Source organism: Choloepus didactylus, chromosome 8 (genome assembly GCF_015220235.1).
Source record: "Choloepus didactylus isolate mChoDid1 chromosome 8, mChoDid1.pri, whole genome shotgun sequence".
NCBI lineage: Eukaryota > Metazoa > Chordata > Mammalia > Pilosa > Megalonychidae > Choloepus > Choloepus didactylus.
The window spans coordinates 91857142-91874006 of NC_051314.1; the positions used below are offsets into that span (position 1 = coordinate 91857142).

Below are 16865 nucleotides of genomic sequence, written 5' to 3' on the forward strand. Positions count from 1 at the left end.
CATTTTCTAGAGCATTGGCCTCACTCTGCTTTGATATGTGACCACAGTAGCACTAGTTAACTTTCTGGAGCCTCAGTTTTCTTCCCATGGAAAATGGGTGGCATATCTACTTCTGAGTGTTGTTGTAAGGATTACATGAGATGAGTTATGAACTTGGCATGTACATCAGTATGTGTTGAGCCTCTAATATATACATAAGCTGTATTGTAAACTAATAATAATAACGATATCCCCAAATTGGTTGAGCCTGTAGCTCCTTGAACCGGTGGCCTCAGCTATTTATTTATTTATTTATTTATTTATTTAACATTTTATTCTGAAATACCTTTAAATTTACAGGACAGTTACAAAAATAATACAAACTCCATGCAGAAAACTCCAACATGCTCCCCGCCAATACCTAGATCCACCAATTTTAACTTTTGCCACATTTGCCACATCACTCGATCTCTCTATCTATCCATTTTTCTGAACACTTGAGGGTAGGTTTTATACAGTTTGCTCCTTGAACACTTAATACAGCCATGTACATTTCCTAAGAACAAAGATCCTCACTTATGTAACCATCTTAAGTATAATTATCAAATTCAAGCGATTTAACATTGATATAAAGCTTATAGTCTATTCCAGTTTTTTTCTACATGGCCCAATAATGTCATGTTTTTGTTTTTTCTCCCCTTTATTAGAGAAGTTGACTTTTTTCCTCCCTTCCTAGATCCTAGTCAGTATCTGGTATTGCATTTAATTGTCATTGTCTCTTTAGTTGCTCTTTCTCTTTTCATAATTGTGGGCACATATATACAATATAAACTTCCCAGCTCGAGCACTGCCAGGCATATCACTTAATGGAATTAATCACATTTACAATATCGTGGTACCCTCACCACCTTCCATTACAAGCTTTCCCATGTCCCCAAACAGAAGCCCTATACCTATTATGAATTAAATCCCTATTCCCCCTTCACCCCCTGTAACTCTAATTTCTGGCTCTATGAGCATGCATAGTCTCTGATATTTTCTTTGTAGTTACCATGGGGCTTAACTTTAACTTCCTAAATCTATAATAATCAACTTAACTTCAATAGTAAACACAAACTATGTTTCTATACCTCACCCCCCCCACAATACTTTCATGTAGTTCTTGTTACAAATTACATGTTTATTTATTATGTATATAATATATAATATAGTACACACTGATTTATCATTACATTTTATGCATTTGCCTTTCAGATCCTGGAGGAATTAAAAGTAGAGTTACAAACCAAAAATACAATAGTACTGGGATTTATATTTACACATGTCATTACCCTCACTGGAGATCTTTATTTCTTCATGTGTCTTCGATCTCTTCTCTCTTGTCCTTTCCTTTCAACGTGCAGAACTCTCTTTAGCATCTCTTGTAGGGCTGGTATAGTGGTGATGAACTGCCTCAGCTTTTGTTTATCTGGGATTGTCTTAATATCTCCCTAATTTTTGAAAAGCCCTATAGTCCTTTTAATTATAAGAAATTATCACTATTCATATGGCATCTTGATATATACTGTGACATAACACATTAACACATTCATCTTATTCCAAAGGAGACATTTGTTAAAATAATAGGTTCAAAGGTAACCTTCAAGCCAAGCTGATAATCCAACTTTCCCAGGCTAGGTGTGCATAGTTAAGAAAACTAGTAGGACAGAGAAAACAGCACTTACGTATTAAAACGTAGTTTGTGAGAACAAATCCAATGTATGAATGCCGGCTACCTGGGACACATTTAGTATTCATATTTTATACAGGATGTTTTATGCAAATTTGTCAACTATTCTTTTCAAGCTCAGGTTTTCTTTGGAATTTAGGTAAGAACTGACACTTATATTAGACAAATATGTTATATAATAATTCAGTTGTTTCAACTGAAACACCACTTTTTAAGGATAATCTTAATACTGTCCTAGGAGAAAAAAAACTGTAGATGAAGACTGAAGAAGCCAAGTAGCAATATAAATCAGATTAAGAGAAGGCAGACTTCAGTTTAGTACCTGAAATAGTTCATATCTCACAAAATAAGTCTGTATTTTTTAAAGCAATTCTCCTAAGCTGGCATTTATTCTGCTGTGTATTCAGGTCTCTTAAATCACACTAAAGGGGAGAAAGATAAAACAAGTCTTACCAAAAATTTTCCACTTCAGTAGCCAGCTCTCCGCAGTTTTAGTTCTTCCTTATGTAACCAGAAGTTTTTGAGGCTCCCTGGCATGTGATCCATTGCTTCTTTCTTGTAGTTTTCAGAATTTCTATTTATCTTTGACATTTGACCATTTGTTATAATATGCTGTGGCGTGGGGCTGTTTGGGTTTATCCTGTTTGGGGTTCATTGAGCATCTAGGATGTGCATATTCATGTCTTTTGTTAAATTTGGTAAGTTTTCAGCATTATTTCTTTGACCCTTCTCTCTGCCCCTTTCTCTCTCTCTTTTCTCCTTCTGCATGTATTGGTACTCTTGATGGTGTCCTACAGGTTCCTCAAGCTGTTTGCTTTTCTTCATTCTTTTCCTTTCTGCTCTTTAGACTGAATGATTTCAATTGTTTTATCTTCAAGTTCTCTGATTCTTTCTTCTGCCAGCTCCAATCTGCTGTTGAACCCCTCTAAGGAATTTTTAATTCCCGTTACTGTCGTCTTTACCTCTGTTTGGTTCCTTTTCATAATTTCCATCTCTCTATTAATATTCTGTTTGTGTTCATCTATCATTTTCTTGATCATCTTCAGTTCTTTGTCCATGTTTCTCTTTAACTCTTTGAACCTATTTAGGACTGTGGTGGTTTAGAGCTATGTACCCCGTAAAAGCATGTTCTTAAACTTAATGTATTCCTGTGGATGTGAACCCATTGTAAATAAGATCTTTTGATGAAGTTACTTCATTTAAGATATGGCCCTCCTCAATCAATATGGGGCTTAATCCTTCTACTGCAGTCCTTTTTAAGTGGAATGAAATTCAGACAGAGAAAAAGCCACTGGAAGAAAGAAGCTGAAGGTCAGTGGAACCTGGAAGACAAGGGAGAGGCTAGGAGAGGCCGCCATGTGCACTGCCATGCGACAGAGGATCATTCATAGGATCTCCGGCAGCCAGCACCAGAATGCCAGTATTTGCAAAGAAAACATTACCTTAATGAAGACTTCATTTGGACTTTTTCCTAGCCTCAAGCCCATGAACCACTAAATTCCCATTGCTTAAGCCAACCTATTGCATGGTATTTACATGAGCAGCCTGGGAAAACTGAAGCAAGGAGCATTTTTTAGAAGTCTTGGATGGTGTGTCCCAGTTCTGATCCTCTTCAGTGGTGGTGTTTAATGCTTTATTTAACCTTCTCCTTTCCGTGGGCCATCGCTTCCTGTTTTTTTTTGTTTGTTTTGTTTTGTATGTTTTATACCCTCTTCTTGAAATGTGGACACTTTGATGTTTAATATCTTACTACTGAAATTTAGACTCTGCATCTGTTCCTTATGCTTTTATCCAGCTAGTGGTATGACCAAATTTTTCTTGGATGCCAGGAGCTAACCAAAAAAAGGAAGAAAGAAAAAAAGAAAACACCTTTTCCAGTCTTTGCAGATTGACCTGTGCAAGTGTTTTCCTTCAGTGTTACCATACAATGGGTTATATGAGAATAGCTCTGGTCAAAATGTAAGGGCCTTCCTGCTACTTTCTGCACATGTATTTTGTGTTGGGCATGTGCTTGTGGCCTTAGGAATTCCTCCATTTACATGGTTCTTAATGTCCCCTCTTCCCCATGGAAACAGTTTCCTCAGAGTCCAGGGCACTGTATGTCCTGCAGCAGCAGCTGTACAATCCCTTGCCCCAGGCATATGACTTGACTTTTCTCCCACAGCATTCTGTAGGAGAGTTCCGTGAGCTGCCTTCTACTTGCAGGGCAAGTTCTGGGATGGTGTGTTCCTCAGACAAGTACCAGACAGATTGGACCAACTTACGTGCTCCCAGCACATGCATGAGGGCAACTCTGCTCTTTCTGGAACAGGGACCAGGGATGCTCATTGGGAACATGCACAGAGCTGGTGATGGGTGTGGGAGGGGCCAACCATTTTTAAAAAGAACACTTTTTCTTGATTCAGCCCTCACCCTATTACTGCAGTCCTTTATCTGTTTAATGGAGCCCTAAGAAAAATGTTTTGGCCAGTTTTTGCTGGTTGTTCAAAGTTTCTTTTAGGAGACAGAGCCCTGAAGCATCTCACTCCCCCATCTTGATCGTGGCAATCCTTGTCCCACCTTTTGAAATTTCTTTCTTGATCTATGCGTTAAACTCTACATCTGTTTATTTATTTGTTTGTTGTTTGTTTGTTCTTGCCACCTGGGTGTTTCCAAACAAATCAGACGTTTGTCTTGAATTCAGGAATAGTTGGAGGTGTTTTTTTTACTAAGAGCTAATTAATAGCTTGTGAGATGTTTTCAAGTCACCAGCAAGTTCTCAAGGTCCGTATGCGTGTTTTGCAGGTATAAATCTGAGCATTTATTCATATACTTAGAAAATACAATAAATAATATAGATTCATCAGTTTCATGGATAGATCCAGAGATGGCTCCCAAAAGACACATGGTTGAGACATGGGGAGGAGCCCCAGTGGTATGATAGTAGTATCTAATAAGCTTTCTGGAGGAGCCTGAGGCAAATTGCTTTATGAAAATAAGCATGGTTTGTGTATTGAGAGCAGTGCTAAGGGAAACCAGACAGCTTCCAAAGAAAGAAAGAATTTAATATTCTTTACCATTGTAATTTTTTTTTGTTGTTGTTGTTTTTTTTGCTTGTGCTTTGGGTGTGTTCATGTGCTTGTTATAGGGCACTGGAATCTGAGGGTCAGATCTGGGAGTTAACCCTTTGGCCCCCATAACTGCTCCAGGTCTCTACCTTAGAGATTGAGATCTAGTTTGAGTCCATGACTCCCAAAATATTAGTATTACTACACTGGGGAGAATAATATATTTTTAATTTCCCCTGATGGGAGTCTTCTCTTTCTCTTTTCTTAAAAATAACTCTTTACGAAAACCTGTTGGTTTCTACTAAAAATTTTAGGGGCATTTATGTGTTTTATTTCCCTATTGTTTCATTTTAATGCGTGGATCTTGGTGAAGAAGGGGCTAAAAAGAGTGAAGTCATAAACCCTATCTATAAAACCTCTACTTAAAAAGATATATGTAGATTTTTTTGCCTATCTTTATAGGTACATAGTTTGTTTTGGGATTTCTATATAGATACAAAAAGTTTCGTTAGCTCAAAAAATATTTGCCTTTCTCAAATGCTGCATTGGTCAGGTCTTTCTTAAAAGGCTTCCCACTGTGACACGTTATAATCTAAAATAGTTGCAGTCATCACTGACCCTGTTCTACTTTTTCAGCTTATCTGTGGCCATCTTCCCACTTCTACCCTGCAATCAGGAAATACCAGACTGTAAGCGATTTCTAGATCCACCATGTTGCACACAGTCTTCACTGTACCTCATGCTGCTGCAGATGTTATATCCTTGGCTCTCCGTTTCCCTAGGTCGCCAGCCAGAGAAACTGCTACTCTTTCAGCTACTGCTGTCTTTCAGGTCCTATCTATTGGCCTCCCAGACTCAGCAGACTCTTATCTGGTGGCATAAATGCCCTCTGTGCGTTGGTCTGCTGATTATGGCTGTCTGTGCTCTTCTCAGGCATCTTATCAACTGGCAGCACCTTTCAGATGGGTTGGCTTCACCTGACGGTCATGTAGCAGCAACCCAACCACTCAGCCCACTGCCAGATTGTTTCTAAAAAGGCGGTTATAATACTTGTTTGTTTTCATTAGAAAATAGCACTAGATTTAAAATGTTGACATTGGAGGGGAATCATTTGTCCGTAATTGTACAGCAATAGCCCATCTTAGTGTTTATTTTTGTCTTTTCAATCTGGTTTTTCTCTGCAGTTTTGCTTAGTTGTAAGCATAGTGTTTATCTTATGTACCATGTTTTAAAAAATTATAGTATTTGTATATTTGCTGCTACTTGATCTCCATAGTCCTTATCTTAAAGGGTCCTTTAAAAGTTCACTGGATTTATACGGTGTTCCGGTTTGCTTATGCTGCCGTCCTGCAAAATACCAGAAATGGATTGACTTTTATAAAGGGGGTTTATTCGGTTTCAAATTTACAGTCCTATAGGGCATAAAAGTGTCCAAAGTAAGGCATCAACAAGATGATACCTTCACTGAAGAATGGCCGGGGGCGTCCGGAACACCTCTGTCAGCTGGGAAGGCTCATGGCTGGCTTCTGCTGTTCCTTTGCTCCCGAGTTGTGCTTCAAGATGACTTTCTCCAAAATGTCTCTGGGTTTCTCTTAGCTTAGCATCTCCAAGCATCTCTAAGCATCAGCCAGCATCTGGATCTCCTGGCTTAGCATATCCTCTTTTAGCTTTTCCAGAGCAAACTCTGGGCTAGCATCTCAAAGTGTCAGCAAGCGTCTGGGACTGTGTCGGCTCTTTTTACAGGACTCCAGTAAACTAATCAAGATCTACTCTAAATGGGCGTGGTCAAATATCCATGGAAACATTCAATCAAAAGGTCATACCCTAATCAGAAAGATTAATAAGCCTGCCCCCACAATATTGCATTAAAGAATATGGCTTTTCTGGGGGACATAATGTATCTAAACTGGCACATACAATATAATTTATTTATGCATTTCTTTACCTTTGGGGACTCAGGGTTTTTTCCCCCTAATTTTTAATACTTATGGCTGTAATAATGGTAGGTTGCATACATTTACACATTTACAGATTAAAAATGCCAGAATTAAAACATCAAGGATAAAGGACACTCTGGATTTGAGGACATGATTACCAGGCTATATAGCAAATGCCATTTAGTCCGGGCTCATAGACTGAACTAGGACAGGGTGCAGAAATCTGTAATCACAGACTGGAAACCCAGCTGTGTTTATCAGTATTTCTTCTTTCCCTTTCTTGCCAGTCATGCTTGGGGAAAGCAGTGTGAAGCAGAGGAAAGAACCCAGAGTTTTGATTCAGAAGGTCTTAGTACCAGTTGAGTTCTGTGACCTTTGGTAGCTTTGGACCTCAACTGCTCTCTACACTTCTCCATTTGCAGTGAAGGATGTTTTGTTGCATATGATTATTGAAGGATCACATGAAATCCATTAAGAGGAAGTAAAATAGACTTGTGGGATACTTACTATGAGCCAAGCACTGACATTTTCTCAGGCTATGTTACTGAATTCTTAGAGCAACCCTATAAAATAAGCTCAGAGAGGCTCAGCAACTTGCTCCAAGTCACACAGGTAAGCGCCAAGATCCAAACCAAGTTCTTCCATCCTCCAAAGTCCTTTGTCCTGAGGCTTTCCAGGGAGACATAATCTCAGTAGGTGACTCCATCCTCTGAAATAATGCAAAAGAGCCAATTCTAAATCTCCATCACAAAGTTCAGAGAAGAAAAGTATTTAGAAATAGATGAACATACCAAGATAGTCAGAATTTTTAAAATTATTGACCATTATTTCATAAAAACTACTTTCATCTCTGATAAAGAAACAGTGGATCCATTTGTCAAAGCCTGACTTCAAAATATGGTCTTGGCACAAGACAGGCAAAAAGAATCGGTACAATAGATGGGAAAATAAGCAAGATCCCTTTGAGGATGAATGGAAAGGGCTTCAAAGAAAGGAGACCTTTGTAAAGAATTGGGCTTGATTACCTCTCACAGGATATGGCACATGTAAGATGATGCAAAGGTTACAGAGCTAGGAGGAAGGAGGTCAGTCTTTTTTCGAAGTGTGAGGATGAATTGGAATGAGGTGTAACCCAAGGCTGAGTGATTAGCCAGATGTTTGCAGTCTTCTAGACAAATAAGAAAGGAGGTTTTAATATTACAGATGTAGAATTGACAAGGCTTGTTCATTTATTGGCATTTTCTTTCTAAAACACAAATTGGGTCATGTCAGTATTGTGTAGGCTTAAGAGCATTTGTTTTGAAGTTGGTTTTCCTGGGTTTACAACCCTAGCCATGTGACCTTGGACAAGTTACTTAACCTCTCTGAGCTTCATTTATTCATTTGTGAAATGGGGAGAATAATAGAGCATTCGTGGGTTAGATTTGTAGGCAATAATGCACACCAAGGTTTGACAAAGGGCATGGTGCAGAGTAAGTGCTCAGTATGTTTATTATCATGCTTCTTAAGTATCTTCTGTTGATCTCCATTCCTTGCAGTCCTTATCCTTTATGATCTGCTTCCTTTCCAACCTAATCTCTGTAACAGAGCTCCAAATGCTTTCAATAGCATGGCAGGTGAAAAGCATGCTAGGAGGGGCCTATGGCAACCTGGGGCCCCATGCCCTACCTAAAGGGGCCCTTGCTACACACCTCTCTTTTCTTTGTGATAAAGTGAGCCCAGTGTGGTTACCTTCAAAGAGATGTTGGAAATCTGGACTTCACATGAAATCTCCCAATTGTTAAATATGGACAACCAAATCAGAATTCTTAACCAACATTCTAAGACCAAACAAAGCCCGCCTACAGGTTGGTTGTAGTTGTGCAACCTCTGCTTCATGCCTGTCCCCAGCCTTACAGACTGCTTGCTCTTCCTTGGATAGACTTAATTCTTTTGCACCTTAATGTGTTTAGACATGCCAGTCACTCTGCCTGGAATGGCCTTGCTTCTTTCTGTCTCTAACTGGATCATTCTTTTCGACTTGGCTCAACCTGACCTCACTAAATTCATCGTTTCCTTCTTTGTGATACTGGAGCATCTTATAGCTCATTCTGTTCTAGTATTTAAGACATTGATTTATTTGTTCATTCAGCAAATAATTATTTGGCACCTAAATGCTACCAGCCATGACCGTGACCTAAACATGTCCCTGCTCTCCTGGCACCTACATTCTGGAGTGAACGTTTGTGCCCTCCCCTGCGAAGGTGAGCTCCTGTGGTGGAGGGATCGTGTGCTCCTTCTCTGGCTTCCTCAGTGATTACTGCAGTGAGCCTGGTACCCAGTGTATTAGTTTTCTATTGTTGCTGTAACAGTAGAATTTTGTGGCTTAAAATAACACAGATTTATTCTCTTACAGTTCTGGAGGTCAGAAGCCTGAAATGGATCTTACGGGGCTAAAATCAATTAGTAGGGCTTTTTTTGGGGGCTCAAGGGGAGGATCTGCTTCTTCGCCTTTTCCAGCTTCCAGAGGCTGGCCAACATTCTTTGTTTGTGACTCTTTCCTCCATCTTCAAAACCAGCAGGGGAACAACTTCAGATCTCTCTTAACTATCACCTCTTCTTCTGCCTCTCTTACACTTTGAAGGACCCCTGTGACTACAGGAGGCATACCTGGATAATTCAGAATAATCCCTTTATCTCACATCAGCTGACTAGCAACCTTAGTCACTGTTGCGCTGTAGCCTAACATATGCACAGGTTCTGAGGATTAGGACATTGGGGAGGGGGGACTATTTTCCTGCCTGCCATACCAAGAGGCAGAATGAATGAATGAGTGAATGAATCCATGAATGCATGTAAACTCCCAGAGGGTGGGAGCCAGTACTACCAGACACATAAAGGCTGAAATGGTAGTAAGTGTCTCTGACCTTATGGGGGTCAATTGAATTGAGGGAGTGGTAATTGGAACTACTCCAGCTCTCCCTTCATTTCTAGATTCAACATCTCTGACTCTTGCAAGCTTTCCTTTACGTCCCAAATTAAGATAGGACTCCTTATTTTGTGCTCCCAAAGCACCCCCCTTAGGTGTACTCATCAAACTTGTGATGCTAGTTCAGTAAATACCCTTTACTAGATTTTATAGGTGATAAGGGCAGTAAACCAGGCTTGTTTTATTTTTCACTGTGTAATGTTGAGCAGAGTGCCTGACATAAGGTAAATGTTGAAATATTTGTTGAAAGAATGAATGAATAAGCAAATGAAAAATTAGAGATAAGTGTGCAGATTTCAGAGAAGAGACAAGTTGTCCATGGTATACAGTAGAAGCATACTGTCCTGGGAAAGAAAAATAATTTTCTCCTTTCTCAATCTGATTACTGGGCTATGAATCTTTTCCCTCCTCTAGGAGAAGAAACCGTGCTGCCTCTCCTGACACAGGACTCTAATTCCAAAGCTCGCAGGGGCATTTTAAGAAGAGCTGTCTTTTCTGAAGACCAGAGAAAGGCTCTGGAGAAAATGTTTCAGAAGCAGAAATATATCAGCAAAACAGACCGAAAGAAACTTGCCATCAGTTTGGGACTAAAGGAATCACAGGTACTAATAAGCAGGAAGATGTCTACTGTTCCTAATTTCTGAACGAATATACTGAAATCTGTTCATTTGCTTATTGTACTGGGCACTGTGTTGGTCCCTTAGATGATATTGAAATGATTTTCATAATATAATAATGGGTGGGAATGTATGTCACAATTCCTATTTGGAAATAGTTCCATTTGATGATAGGCCTAGGTTTTTTGCTATTGGGCTGATTAATTCTTTCCAAATGAAGAGAAATACTAAGGATTTGACACTTACATTATTAAATTGTTTGCTCTGTATTGAGAGCAGCAGGCTAAATAATCCCTTACAAAAGCAGGAACCAATTTTCCTGTCTTTCTCTTAGTTTCCAATCCAAAATCGAAGCGTGAATGGATGACTCTCATAATTACCTCTTAATGGACTTCATTATTTTGGCTTTGGTTTTTATCAAGTACAATTAAGTTCACGTTTGCAAACTTTTCTTGTACAATGATGTTTCATATAATTTTGAGAGAGACTTTTTTGGGCCATTTAAATGTTGGCCTACTTATAAATAATTTACACTGTAAAGCATGAGCATTTTCCTATTTAATTTTTAATATCACCATATGAAATAAGCACTATAGTTAGTCCCATTTTCTAGATGAGGAAATGTAGAGACGTGAACACAGATCCAGTGACACATAGTGACGCTCCTTTGGAACTGGGCTCCTAAACTCTGCAGCCTGACTCTGGGGTTTGTGCTCTCAACCTAGAGCCACCATCACAGTTGTGGGATGTTCTCTGCACAAGGGCACCTAGTCAAGGAAGCCGGCAGCTGCTGAAATGCAGAAGGTCCTTTGCTTGCCAAACTGGATATCCTTGGGCAGGGCTATATCATCTGAATTTTTAGAATTAGCTTAAAGGCATTGAAGGGCTAGCTATTCTTTCCTCTCTACACATGGCCTGGTTTCTGTATTTGGACCTTATTAAACCAGTTATTATTGGATGAAGGTTTCCTTATCCTTGCTTCCTTTCCAGAGGGAAGTTATTTGCCCTGTCCTCCTCCCCTCATTATTGAGTATGTAGCAGTGTACAGTGTGGTAAAGGGTAATTGGCCATGATCAGTCAGTCTGTGCTCTCCTCCCTGTGTAGTACTAATGATTCCATAATGCTAATTAAGGCAATTGACTGTTCTCTGCTTCAGTTTCTCACTTAAAAAAAATGGGAACAAATTTAGGTATACTGTCTATATCACAGAGCAGCTTTTTTTGTATATAGTAGATGAATTAGTAGCTATATCTTGATGGTTGACTGTGTGCAAGACTACACTTGATAGGCACTTAGAGGGAATATTGATAAGTACTGATTAAGATACCCGCACCCAAGGAACTTATACACCCAATTGGAGAAGTTAATGAAAAGTTAAATAACAATATACAACCATAATACAAGGTGGGGGGGGGTGTGTGTGTGTGTCACATAGTAGGTTAGATTTTCTGTCACCTAAGGGAGGTAGATCAATGGTCCTCAGTGCTATGTGTCTCTCTGAAGCCTTATGTTAATCTCCATCTCTAGAAAGGACAGCTGTGGACTGGGCTATATAAGCCCATAAGTCAGGTGCTAGAACCATGTGATGCCCAGAGTAGCTGTTGGGCCAGAGTGAGGACTACACGAAGGCTCAGTAGACCTGGCCTGAATCCCATCGACATGGACAGGAACTCCCATGGTCCAGGAGAAAATGCAAGGTTGGGAGATTGGGGAGCCTACAGCTGAGTCAGAACTTAAAGTAGGTGTTAAAAGAAAGATGGAAACTGGCTAGGTTACATCTAAAAGCCCTCTGAAAAAGTGTGAAAATCTCTGTTAGTATTTATCATGTTCTTAAAAATAGAATTCTTAAAAATATTACATTGAAAAGATAATGCAACAGCCTATTTAAGAAAATATTTATAGAGGTAACCAAATCTCACCACCTCAAGAAAACCAACTATTTTCCTATTTATATGTTATCTTCCAATTCTTATCCACAGGCATATAGTTTTATAGAGTCAGTTATATTGTTTTTTAAAGTTTAAGTGGCTCAGGAATGAATTCTTTTTTATCTTATTGAATTTGGTGGAAAATCTCAGAAGTAATTTTAAATTTTCTTATTTTCACATATATTGAATTACGTATGGTAAATTCAAACAAAAGAAAAATCAGTAAAGTTAAAAATGTAAACTCATCTACTCCCCTTCTAATAAATGCCTTGATTAGCAACATCTTTTATAAGCATCTCTTATTTGAATTTATTGAAATATCATGTATTACTTTTCAATTAAATATATACATATATGCACAAACATGTAATAATACAAACACTTGCAAAATGCATTTGTGTCCTTAACATTTAGTAAGCCACTTAACTCTTACAATGACAAAGAGGTTTAAGTACTTTGATTATCTGTATTTTACAAATGAGGAAACTGAAATAGAGAATTGTGTGCGTGTGTATATATATATATAAATCATACTATGCATATATATGTATTAACATTTTATTTTGAAATAAATTCAGTCATACAAGAAAGTTGCAAGAATAATACAGACACAACATACAGGACTCCAATGTAACCCTCACCCAGATACCAAGATTTACCAACTATTATCAGCTCACTTTTTGCTGGTCAGGCAGGGAACACAGTACCTTGCACTTTTTTTGGAAATACTTTCAAACTTCAGGACACTTAGAAAAATATGCAGTCCCCACACAGAGAGCTCCAAAATACTCACACCCTCTCAGACACCCAGATCCACCAATTTTAACATTTTGAATCATTTACAGTATCATTTTATCTATCCGTCTGTCTGTCTATTTATCAATCCATTTCTGAACATTTAAATGTAGTTGTATACATCATGCTTCTTGAACACTTAATACTGCCATGTACGTATCCTAGAAGAAGGATATTTACTTATATATTCACCTTAAGTGCAGTTACCAAGTTCAAGAAGTTTAACATTGATATAAAGCTTATAGTCTGTTTTCCAATTTTTCCTGTGTCCCAGGAATGTCTCTGAGCCTTTTCTCCTTCCTTGCTAGACCCCATTCAGTATCTGGTATTGCACTTAATTGTTATTTAATTGTCACTGTCTCTTTAGTTGCTTTTTCTTTTTCTTTTTCTCAAATTGTGAGAATATGTGTACAATATAAATGTTCCTATCTCAAGCATACCATTCAGTGGGATTAATCACGTTCACAGTGTTGTGGTTGCCTCACCACCTTCCATTACTAAAGCTTTCCCATCTCCCCAAACAGAAACCCTGTCCTGTTATGAAGTAACTCCCTATTCCCCCTGCCCCCCACCTCTGGCAGCCGGTACTCTAATTTCTGTCTCTGTAAGCTTTTACATATTCTCTGGTATTTTCTTTGTAGTTACCATGGGGCTTACATTTAAATTTCTAAATCTGTAAAATTCTTGTTTGTTTTCATGGCAATGTAACTTCAATAGTATATACAAACTATGTTCCTATATTCCTCCATCTCCCCACCTTTATTTAATTATTGTTACAAATTACATTTTTATATATTATGAGTCTAAGACCACTGATTTATCATTACGTTTTATGCATTTGCCTTTTAGATGCTGTAGGAAGTGAAAAATGGAGTTACAAACCAAACATAACAATGGTTCCAGAATTTGTATTTACCCATTTCATTACCCTCGCTGAGATCTTTATTTCTTCCTGTGACTTTGATCTCTTGTCTATTGTCCTTTCTTTTCAACCCGCAGAACTCTTTTTAGTATCTCTTATGGGGCTGGTCTAGTGGTGACAATTCCCTTAGTTCTGTATTATCTGAGAATGTCTTAATCTTTTCCTCATTTTTGAAAGGCAGTTTTGCCAGATATAGAGTTCTTAGTTGGCAGTTTTTGCTTTCAGCACTTTAAATATGTCATGACATTGCCTACTTTTTTTTTTATTTTATTGAGATATATTCACACACCATACAAACCATCCAAAGTGTATAATCACTGGCTCATAGGATCATCACATAGTTGTGCATACATCCCCATGATCAATTTTGGAACATTTTCATTACTCTAGAACAGAAATAAGAGTAAAAAATGAAACCCATATCCTCCTCTATTCCTTATCCACCCCCCATTGTTGACCTATAGTATTGGTATAGTAAATGTGTTACTGTTGATGAAAGAGTATTAAAATATTACTATTAACTATAGTCCATAGTTTGCAATAGCTGTGTTTTCCCCATATACCCCTCTATTTTTTTTCAATTTGTAGTCTTTCATGCAAGAACTTACTTATATTTGTAGTGTTAATCAATGACATACATTACTTTAAACAACCACTTTCAATCAAATTAACTACCATATGGCACTATTACTTATAACCCAATAACGAGCTACCATCATCTCTATCCATTCCCAAAGATTTAACTTCAAACTCATTGACAATTCTGTACATATTAGATAACCACTCCCCCTTCTCTAGTTTCTGTCTATCTCTAGGCACTCTGTATTCTACATTTTAAGACTGAGTTTACATGTTCTAGTTAGTTCGTATTAGTGAAATCATACAATATCTGTCCTTTTGTGTCTGGCTTATTCCACTCAGCATTGTATCTTCAAGGTTCATCCATGTTGTCACATGCTTCAGAACCTCATTCCTTCTTACTGCTGCATGATATCCCATCAGATGTATGTACCACATTTTGTTTATCCACTCATCTGTTGAAGGACTCTTGGATTGTTTCCATCTTTTGGCATTTATGAATAATGCCACTATGAACATTGGTGTGCAAATGTCTGTTTGTGTCCCTGCTTTCAGATCTTCTGGGTATATACTGAGTAGCAGAATTGCTGGGTCATAGGGCAACTCAATATTTAGTTTTCTGAGGAGCCGCTAAACTGTCTTCCACAGTGGCTGAACCATTTTACATTCCCACCAGCAGTGGAGAAGTGTTGCTATTTCTCCACATCCTCTCCAACATTTGTAGTTACTTGTTTGTTTAATAGCAGCCATTCTTACAGGTGTGAGATGATATCTCATTGTCATTTTGTTTTGCATTTTCCTAATAGCTGTGAAGATGAGCATCTTCATGTGCTTTTTAGCCATTGGTATTTCCTCTTTGGGAAAATGTCTATTCATGTATTTTGCCCATTTTATAATTGGGTTGTTTGTCCTTTTATTGTTGTGTTGTAGGATATACTGAATATTAAACCCTTATCAGATGTATGGTTACCAAATATTCTCTCCCATCGAGTTGGCTGCCTGTTTACAATTTTGACGAAGTCCTTTGAGAAACCGAAGTGTTCAGAACAGTCTTGAGGAGTTTCCATTTATCTATCTTTTCTTTCGTTGCTTTTGCTTTGGGTATAGTTTCTTTTTGCTACCTCCTATTACTAAGTCTTGAAGATGTTTCCCTATATTTTCTCCCATTGCCTTCTTGCCTCCATAGTTTCTGATGAGAAATTGGCACTTAATATGTTGAGGTTCTCTTCTACGTGACATGTTACTTTTCTCTTGCATCTTCAGAATTTCTATTTATCTTTGCATTTGGCTGTTGATTATAATATGCTGCGGTATGGGTTTGTATTGGTTTTATCTCAACCTTTCCAACTGAGATTCTTGGATGTGTATGTTCATAACTTCTGTTAAATATGGGAAGTTTTCAGCCATTATTTCCTGGAATATTCTCTCTGCTCTTTCTTTTCCTCTGGTATTCTTATAATGCATATATTGGTGTGCTTGGTTGTGTCCCACAGGTTCCTCAGGCTCTCTTCACTTCTCTTCATTTTTTCCTTTCTGCTCTTCAGACTAAGTGAATCCAGTTGTTTTATCTTCAAATTCTCTGATTCTTTCTTCTGCCAGCTAAAATATTCTGTTGACCCCCTCTAGGAAATTTTTTATTTCTGTTACTGTGGTCTACAACTCCGTCTCTATTTGGTTCCTTTTCATAATTTCCATCTCTCTATTGATATTCTTTTTGTGTAAACCTGTTGATTTCCTGATATCCCTTAGCTCTCTGAGCATATTTAGGACAATTTATTTGAAGTCTTTGGTATGTCCCAGTTCTGGTCCTCCTTATTGATGTTTTCTAATGCTTCAATCTTTTCCTTTGTTTGGGCCATCACTCCCTGTTTCTTTGTATTGTAACTTTTTGTTGAAACTTAGACATTTTCATTTCTTGTCTTTATTCTTTTTTTACTGTTTTTAGAGAAGTTATGGGTTTATTGAACAATCATGCATAAAATACAGTTTTCCCATGTATCACGCTGTTATTAACACCTTTCATTGATGTGGAACATTTGTTACAATTGATGAAGGCATACTTTTATAATTGTACTATTAATTATATATTAACTATGGTCCATGGTTTAACTTAGGATTCACTGTATAGTGCAGCCCCAAGGTTTTTTTTTTTTTAATTTTTATTCTGTTACTATATATATATAAAACCTTACATTTCCCCCTTTTAACTACATTCAGATTTTATTTCCGTTACAGCCACAATGTATTGTGGTGTTACATCACCACCATCCGTTACCAAAACATTTCCATCGTTCCAGACAGGAACCCTGTACATTTTGAGTCTTAAGTTCCCATTCCCTATCCACACCCTGTCCCCTGGTAACC

The 16865-nt window shown here is 38.0% G+C and overlaps 1 protein-coding gene across 2 annotated transcripts in view; it reads left to right on the plus strand.

Annotated features, from left to right (window-relative positions):
* DBX2 (developing brain homeobox 2) overlaps window positions 1-16865 on the plus strand; it is a 50381-nt gene that overhangs the window by 20833 nt on the left and 12683 nt on the right. For both annotated transcript variants that reach the window (XM_037846615.1, XM_037846616.1), the window contains one exon: window positions 10075-10262. In XM_037846615.1, coding sequence (XP_037702543.1) covers window positions 10075-10262 — 188 coding nt within the window. The remainder of the gene's footprint in view (window positions 1-10074; window positions 10263-16865) is intronic.